This window comes from Palaemon carinicauda, chromosome 1 (genome assembly GCF_036898095.1).
Source record: "Palaemon carinicauda isolate YSFRI2023 chromosome 1, ASM3689809v2, whole genome shotgun sequence".
Classification (NCBI taxonomy): Eukaryota; Metazoa; Arthropoda; class Malacostraca; order Decapoda; family Palaemonidae; genus Palaemon; species Palaemon carinicauda.
This window is the reverse complement of record NC_090725.1, coordinates 126,143,011-126,153,010: the sequence shown is the minus strand read 5'-3', so window position 1 is coordinate 126,153,010 and position 10,000 is coordinate 126,143,011. Positions and strand designations below refer to the sequence as shown.

Below are 10,000 nucleotides of genomic sequence, written 5' to 3'. Positions count from 1 at the left end.
ATCATCCTTACCAGACACATTAAATAATAGTTTCATGGGAATTGCTATTCCTAAACTTTCAAGATTTAAGATAAAAAAAAATATTAAAGCTGACCACCGTTCAAAAATTTAAAGAAGTGCTTGATCTCGTTATCCCACCCCCCACCCCCCGCCCCCCAAAAAAAATCAGTCAACTTGAAAGACTGCGACATTTATTCTTAAAATAAAAAAAATTCACAGTTGCAAGATTTGAAAAATTTCTATATTCTCATGTTATTATAATTTACCGAAAGTATTACATTACGACTTTTATCCTTGAAAACACACTTATGTAGATAGAAATAAGCATAATATACTTGGAAAACACTAGAGAAAAACCACTATATATGCACACACATACACACACATATATATATATATATACATATATATATTATATATATATATATATATATATATATATATATATATATATACATATACTGTGTATATGTGTATATATATATATATATATATATATATATATATATATATATATACACATATGCTGGGTATTTATATATGTATGTATGTATATATATATACATATATATATATATATATATATATATATACATATATATATATATATATATATATGCATATACACACACTGTGTATGTATATAAATAAATAAATATATATATATACAGTATATATATATATATATATATATATATATATGTATACATATATGTATACATATATATATATATATATATATATATAAATATATATATATATATATATATATATATATATATATAAATAGATACACATACACATACATATATATGTGGGTATATATATATATATATATATATATATATATATATATATACATATATATATATATATATATATATATATATATATATGCATATACACACACTGTGTATGTATATAAATAAATAAATATATATATATACAGTATATATATATATATATATATATATATATATATATATATATATATGTATACATATATGTATACATATATATATATATAAATATATATATATATATATATATATATATATATATATACCCACATATATATGTATGTGTATGTGTATCTATTTATATATATATATATATATATATATATATATATTTATATATATATATATATATATATATATATATATATATATATATAAAGGATTCAGATGCTGTACGTTTTTCATTTTATATAAAAGAATAACAGTTGCTGGTAAAATTGTCAAAATATGGAAACAGTGCACCATATCCTATACAAATCATGAGCAAAAATTATTAAGACACGGCAGGAAAAATAATGAGGATATAATGAATGAGCCCATATATGATACAGAGCCACTTGGATCTGCCTAATTGGAGAAAAAAACTTATGTATAAAATAAACTCTACGATACATGAGAGAATCAATATCAAGGTTTCAAATCATAAGCGATAATTCAAGTTTATATAAAAATCAATAAAACAATCACGTCATGAATTGGTCTTACCAAATAATTCTTCGAAAAAAATGGTTAAGCTTAAGAAATAAATATTGGTCGACATGAAAACAATTAAAAATCAGGTATATATAACAAATTGAAAAAAAAATCATATTTCAACTGCTTAGGTAAGGATGTGCAAATACACTAACACTCAATGGGAAAGAGCGGATAATTCATGATGCATATAAATAAGGACTAGTTAAAGAAAGAAGGTGGACTTATGCTTCACACGTCTAAAAGTCAAATTTCCCGGTAATAAATGCTGAATGATTTAAATATATTCAAGCATTAATGCCATAATCGAAAACGCCTACTATTTTTCTTACCAGCTCTGATAGATGAAGTTTCACTGATCTCTTCGTCTCGTAATAACAATAAAAATTAATAATAATAATAATAATAATAATAATAATAATAATAATGATAATGATAATGATAATAACAATAACAATAATAATAATAATAATAATAATAATAATAACAACTCTGAAGAAAAACAACAAAAATATTTTTAGAAAGAATCGAAGAAGCTGTTTCTATTTTGAATCACTCGAGTAATTTTACTGGAACTCTTGTCAGGACGAAAAGGCCAATTTTCCATTTCGACACTTTCAAAAAATTTTTCTTTTTTTTATTGAAGCATAAAATCGCACATTAACAATTATTAAAGACTGAAAACGCAGAATCTCAGTACATAAAGCATAAATGTTACCGTGTTATAAGTTATATATACATTATACAAAATGTATTAGCTGATATAGATTTTGTCTGTTATAGCAAAGGCAAATGTCATCCTTTTGAAATGAAGATATTCATTATTAATATTAGATTAAGTTGGACTAATTAAATTTTGGATATGCAAAGCAAATAAAAAAATGGAGATGGGAAATTGAAAAATGTTGAAAGGAATTTGTGATTTTAATTCTACAGTGATATTATAATGACAATGATCTTTGTTGGATAGGGTAACGCAAGGCAATAACCAACGATCTAGTCGAAGTGCAATAGGAATATACACACACAATCTTTTTAAGATATCGGACAACCTCATAGAAGAGTTCTAGTATTCGAACATCATCATTATCGATATTTTTAATACTTAATTATCATTATTACTACACGCAAAGCTGATATCCTAATTGAAAAAGTAGAATTCTACAAGCGCCTGGTCAAAATTAAGAAAGCAGACCTCTGCGGGAAAGAAACGGAGCCGTGCAGAAAAAATCATAACAGTATAAAACATTAAGGTAACTAATTTATCTAAATAAAAAGCAAATAAACAATGAAACGAGAGTAGTATCAAACTGCTCACCGCAAAAGCATTTGAACCAAGTTTGAATGATAGTGAAATGGTTTCGCTTGAATGAATTCGAAGGAAAACTGTAAACAAACCATAACAGGAGAGCAACTGAGAATTCATGTCCAAAGCGATGGCGTTTCTGTCATTTTACGCCAAAACTTGTAGAAAGCAAAGAGGTGACTTCACTATAAAGACTATGGGTAGACTAGACCTTGCATAACGCAATCTTTTCTAATTATAATTTTGGTGCTTTACTACGATAAATCATAAGAACAATAAATTTTAACGCCCTGACGTGTTTAAAACTATAAATAGTCTACAGTAAAATGTATACATACACACACACTATATACACACACACACACATATATATATATATATATATATATATATATATATATATATATATATATATATATATATATATATATATATACTGATAAATTTTGCACATTTTTACGTGTTTTTCATATTCAAATAAGCCATATATATTTTGATATATTAATGTCTGGATTCTCTTAACGACCTCGGGATCAGAGCCCGTGGCCGAATGGGTTAGTCACTGTCTATATAAGCTTGCCGACCAGGGTTCGATTCCCGGCCGGAGCCAAGCTCTTGTCTTTGTGAGATTTCGCCTGGGGCTCTGATCCCGAGGTCGTTAAGAGAATCCAGACATTAATATATCAAAATATATATGGCTTATTTGAATATATATATACATATATATATATATACACACACATATATATATATATATATATATATATATATATATATATATATATATATATATATATATATATATATATAAAATAGTACTTGAAAAATTGATATTTCTCGCCAACGACAGTCACTTATGAGGCAAGTCGACTAGAAATTTTCTTACACGCTGAATTATATATTTCTAGTCGACTTGCCTCATAAGTGACTGTTGTTGGCGAAATATCAATTTTTCAAGTACTATTATATAATATCTTCATACAACCAATCTACTGATCGCTTTCTAGGAAATAATACCACTGTAATTGTAATATGAGCGGCAGTCGCCAGAAGTAACAACAGATTAATTGAGGTAAAATAAAAGGATAACCGTTTTGAAGAAAAAATGAATACCAATAAAATGTTTTGAGCAACCATTTTCTTTCCAATCCCAGCAATTGAATGGTGCGTGAGAGAGAGAGAGAGAGAGAGAGAGAGAGGAGAGAGAGAGAGAGAGAGAGAGAGAGAGAGAGAGAGAGAGTCTAGTTCCACTTACCTCAAAAAAGCTAAAGTGTTAACATCTTTTCGTAGCAGCTGCAATAGTTTTGGGGGAGGTTCCCCCACAATGAAATTATGTCCCCGATGATTATGAAATAAGTCGTCCACAAAACGTTCTTTAATGTAAATGGGATGACCATCGTCATTTTTTGTTTCTTTCACTGAGAATTCACCGAAACGTTTAATGGTACAAGGTGGGGCACTCCCGGGAGGTTCTTCGGTACCCAAGGCGTTTTTCCCAAAGGAAATTCCCAAGACGATGGCTTTATCATCGCCTACGTGATTTTCCTTTAAGCGCAATTTTTTCCCAATGTGCTTCATACGGTCGTAAAAAACAGAATTGTTATTAGATCGACTTCCAAGTGGCTCCATATCCGCCGGAGCAGTAATCTTGGAAGTTGTGAGCGAGTTAGTACAAAGGGAAGACGAGATTTCTTTTCCCATATTTCTATCACAGTTTCCTTTGTCAGTTCTACGGTAATATTTTTCAGATAATGCTTCCACTTCACACCGATTTTCCTTTTCCTTGTGTTTCATATGACAACAATTAACGGTACCACAATCTTTATGATTGCAGGAATTAACAATATCACACTGATTGCGCAAAGAAGGACAATAATGATAACGACCACAAGGCGGCGCTGATGATGCTGTCACACGCCTATTCAAGGATCCTAGAATCGAACATTCATCACTAACGTAGTCATCACTATCAATGCCATCCGCTCTAATGCCCTTGGTCGTCCAAAACCTGCCCTTTTTACACGAACAACCAGTATGCGAGGTTGATGAACAATGCAAGGGGCGTTTCATTTCTGTGACTTGGGTATGACGACAGTTTTCAACATCTGAAATTACAGGACTAACAGTGGCATTTTTATGGCATGTTGGCCCATAGTTCTTGGAATAATTCCGGCCTGAACGTGTTCCGCAGTTGGTTACATGATTGTCCCAATCATGCAACTCTTCCTCTGTCTTCAGTTCCTTCCACCTCTCCTTCATGTGCGAACACCTCACCAGTCCTTCGATAGGTCCAGGGTCTACTCCTTCTGCTAAGGCTTTGGATGATACGATCGAGATCGATCCATTGGGTGTTTGGCTATCGACGATGCCTTCCCTCGAGCATGAATTGAATCTATGGTGTGATCTAAGATCAGAAGTCTGCTTTGCATAACAACATTCACTGGGCCAAGCATCAATATTTTTCAAAGAAGACAGAGGTCTTTTGTCAATGCTTGAAGCCATTATTTGAATCGGCGCGACCCTAGTGTCACGACCATGGAAACTGGGGCCGTGGTTTAATGGGGATGAAACTTCGGGAGGACTGGGCAGGGGGTATGGAATTCCTCTCCCAGATACATGGCGTGGATATGGCATCGACTGTGAAGGCATGGGTTGTGATAACATCCAATTCTCGCATTTGACAGTTTGGGGAGTGTTTCTACTGCAAAATCCACCCATTCGCATGATCAATTAAGGGAGACTGTCCCACTCAAATATAATATAAATTCACTGAAATTAGATAGGGATTTCATGAACATTTTAGCCAAACCTGAATGACGCTGTCTACCAAAAGATATCTGGTAGAGAATGCCAGTCAACTTCAGTTTGAATGTCAATCGTTTATAAAGGCAAACTTCAGATACACTTAGCCGTCTCTACTTGAACACTAGATGACAATCTAATTCAAGGATATCTACATAGTGGTAAAGAAACCCGTTGATAAAGCTCAAACTGTAGTCTGGACTCCATCATCACACTTCCACTTGTGGCACAACGCTTTTCTATAAGGTCAAGAGCAGCAGGTAATTACTTCCTAGAAAAGAGAGCGCAAGTTTGGGTTGCGATGAATTTTTTCACTGTTCTATGAATATCATCAACAGGTAAACAGAGGGCCTCATAAGTCCTTTTTTGGGGGGTGAAAACTTGTCATGACAATACGGTGATTAAAATAAGCACGGTGATGAGGAAATTGAACCATTTTATTTTTCTTTTAGAATACAGTACTATGATGATCAACATTGCTTGTTCTCAATGCATGTCCTTGTCGTGACGTTAAAAACTAATGCATAAAAGAGCCATAACATAATATTTAAAACAATCATAAATTTACTGAGTTGCACACCATTTACGGAATTTTTTAGAAAAGAAAACTATAATGAGAATAAAATGAACAGTTCAAAATATTTTTAAGTGAGAACTAAGTACTATAATATATTTGGTAGAATTATATGCATTTCCTTGTCTTTAAGACACTGAATCGAATTAATTTCTTAGCTGGTCAATATATAACGAAAATTTTATGCAAACAGTACTGAACATTAAGTCACTATTACAAACACACATTCATTCTACATAATATTTTTTACAGGAATCCAAAGTTTTCTAAACATCTAATTCTTATAACAGTATCTCAAATCTATAAATTAAAGTAAACACAAAGAACAATATACAATCTATCCACTATAAGGAAGCTAAAATATACTTGACCAACAAACTTATCGTGGGAAAATATCCTGACATCCGACAAATAAAATGAAATTTACTAACCCTTATACAATGAACGATGAGATGCACAGTATATAAACAAATAAACCAAAAAACTTTTATCCAGGTATGAAGTACACTTGTCTGACATTAACTTATTGTCTTAGTAAATAACCGAAAAAAGCTCTTGCTTCTCAAAAATAAAACAAATAAATAAATAAATTCTAACAGTTTGTAACTTATAAACGTAACGAACTTTGAGGTAGGTCAAATCGAAGAAAATGCTGAGAGAGAGAGAGAGAGAGAGAGAGAGAGAGAGAGAGAGAGAGAGAGAGAGAGAGAGAGAGAGAGAGAGGTGTAAAACTAAGTTACAAGACAAACACAAAAGTCACATGTCAATTTAAGAAGCTTCTTTTTAACCTCATTTAACAAAGGTTCTCTGTCACCATAAAAAAACGTGTTTTTTGCATTGAACAAAGAAGCAACGTCATTCCGAGCAACAAACACGTCTTACATGCTTTTACGTGTCACTCAGCTACACCTGATAGTTATAAGGCACTGTACGCAGACAAATCAATACACGAGTGATGTCGCCAAGTAAATTATTTACTTGATATACATCGTTAAATATTCTAATATTACTATCCATAGAGAGAGAGAGAGAGAGAGAGAGAGAGAGAGAGAGAGAGAGAGAGAGAGAGAGAGAGAGAGAGAGAGAGAGAGAGAGAGAGAGAGAGGGGGGGGGGGGGTGGCTAAGTTAGGTCGTGTCATTCGTTGGTTGGGGGTACCAACGGGAAGCCAAATGCCATCGGTGCAAATACCCCATTACATGGCCATCCGCTGAGCATAGCATGGGGCTCGCAACCTTATCCCAATCAAGGTCTATAGCCTTGACCCCAATGGTACATGCTTAAGGTAACAATTTGGCTCAAGGCGTGAGGTGAAAAAGATTTTATGTATGTATATATGTATGTTTATATATATAAATGTACATGTTTTTAAACATCTTTTGGCAACACGTCTATAGATATTATGAAGGTAATCATGTTCCCTAGTTTCCATTTTGGATTTCGTAAAGGCTTTGGAGTATTTCGTGGCCTTACAATCTTCAATGCTGTACAGAAATCCCCCGATTGTGATTAGAAAGTTGATTAGCCTTGATTTTGGTACTACCTTTGACCGTGTTAATCACGAGGCCCGTGTTTTCATACTCAACCGTTAGGAGTTCGTGAGTGTTTTCTTAGTATCATTATTGAATATCTGAGCAATAGATTGTAAAGGGCTGTTGATAGGCTCCATAGTGAGTATAGGAAAGTGATATCTGGTGTTCCTCAGGGTAGCGTTCTTGGCCCATTACTTTTCATACTATATACACATGATATGTGGTTTTGCTTAGAAAACAAGCTCGTTGCATGTTACTCTCTTTACTTAAACTCCATCTTCTGAATGTAGATCTGAGGTTGCTGAGTCCCTGAATAGAGTTCTGGTTAAAGTTAGTGCTTGGTGCAAATTGGGGGACAAGAAGTTGAGCCCTAACAAAACTCAAAGTATGATGGTAAGTAGGTAGAGAACAGTAGCTTCTTAACATCCAAATCTTTGCAATGATAATGTTTCTTTAACTCTACGTTCTTAAAATTTTAGGTGTGATTCTTGATAGCAAATTTACTTTTGAGAAACACATTCGGTCTGTTTCTTCTTCAATTGCACAAAAAATAGCTAAGTGAAAAAGTCTTTCAAAATTTTCGGTGATCAATCTATTAAGAACAGGTGCTTTAATTCTTTCATTTAGCCTTATTTCGAGTATTTTTCTCCTGGCTGGTTTTCAGCTGCTGAATCTCGTCTTAATTTGTTGGACAAGAACTTGTTGTATATTAGATTTCTTATTCCTGATCTAGATATTAATTTTTGGCACCGTCGTTTAGTTAGTTCCTTACACATGTTGCATGAGATCGTTCACAATCCTAACTATCCTTTACATACAGATCTTCCTAGACAGTACCATCCTGCTCGTAATACTAGATATGCAGTTAGTTCTAATAGTTGTGCCTTCTCCATCATGAGGCTCAATACTGCACAGTGTTCGAGTAGTTTTACTCTAGCTATGACCATATTGTGGAATTATCTTCTTAATCGGGTAATTGAATCGATGGACAAAATTTGAAACTTGCAGTCGATGTTTTTAATTAGAACAGCCAAACATATGCCTCTTTTTATAGTCTATATATAAATTATCTACTTGAATGTTGTTACTGTTCTTAACATATTGTATATTAATTGTTTATTACTTCTCTTGTAGTTTACTTATTTCCTTTCCTCACTGGGCTATTTTTCTCTGTTGGGCTCATAGAATCTTTCTTTTTCAACCAGCGTTGTAGCTTGGCTAATAATAATAATAATAATAATAATAATAATAATAATAATATAGTATATACGTATATATTTTTTTCACCATACATTTTCCACAGTACGAAGTGATGGCACCAAAAGTTTTACTCTTTCCATTTTTAGCAAATATTATGGTCAACAGTTTATTGAACTTCTTCAATCTCCCTTTCCTCCTCACAGAACTTCGGAAAATGTACAAAATATTTCCCGGTATATTACTTAATCGATTCAAGGGGAAAAATCTGTCAAAACACTAATGACTTTAACGCATAGACCTATCACTACATTTTCCAAACTTTCCACCCTCTTACTTCATGCATACTACAAAAATTCATTAAAATCAACAACGTGCACATTTTCCTAACATTTGCATTATCTTCAGGTCACTCCCATACATATTTCTATATGAACAACTAGCGCTTCCAAACACAACACCTACCGTATAAGTAAACAATTCTTATCCAAACAAACACCCGATTTTTGTCTAAGAGCACAACACTTTTAAAATGTTACTGAATAATTTTCTGGCCATTCTCTTATGATAAATAACATCTACAAGAAACAATTGCTTCAATAGAATCTTATTATCTGTAACCAAAACTTTAGCAAAAATCCTGCTACATGAATGTCTACTCTATGGACACTGCTGCTACCGCACCCATCCCTTGGTTCACCTGCTCTGTGATTCACCTTTTCTCTGACTATACCATCAGACGTCTTATTTAGTTTCAGTTACCGTTATGAATCAGTCACTTACACATTTCTAAAATAAATTCCAATATCAATTGCTCCATCTTCCTGGCTTCCAGTTCTCACTAAAATATCTACTTTCAACTTTCTTCACTTACGGCACCTTTAACCCAATCTCTGATTTTTCTCTCTTACTATCAATCTATTTATACCATAACATATTCTCAAATACAATGGATTAAACTCCTATTAACACTTTACTTATATAAAACCCTACACCCTAAAGGCAATTATACATAAGTGAATCTCCCAGGTCCAGGAGTCTAACCCATGTTTTAGTTTTGCTACATGTATATATTCAACAGCTTTATCTGCAAAAAAT

General features: G+C 32.6%; 1 protein-coding gene across 7 annotated transcripts in view; it reads right to left on the bottom strand.

The window, feature by feature from the left end:
• Window positions 1–10,000, bottom strand: part of LOC137651484 (NAD kinase-like) — a 548,585-nt gene that overhangs the window by 39,508 nt on the left and 499,077 nt on the right. Inside the window, exon 1 of one of the 7 annotated variants that reach the window (XM_068384709.1) lies at window positions 4,055–5,852. The exons of the other annotated variants lie outside the window; for them this stretch is intronic. Coding sequence (XP_068240810.1) covers window positions 4,055–5,523 — 1,469 coding nt within the window. The 5' untranslated portion in view covers window positions 5,524–5,852. Of the gene's footprint in view, window positions 1–4,054; window positions 5,853–10,000 lie in introns of those variants that run through there. 7 annotated transcript variants of the gene reach the window in all.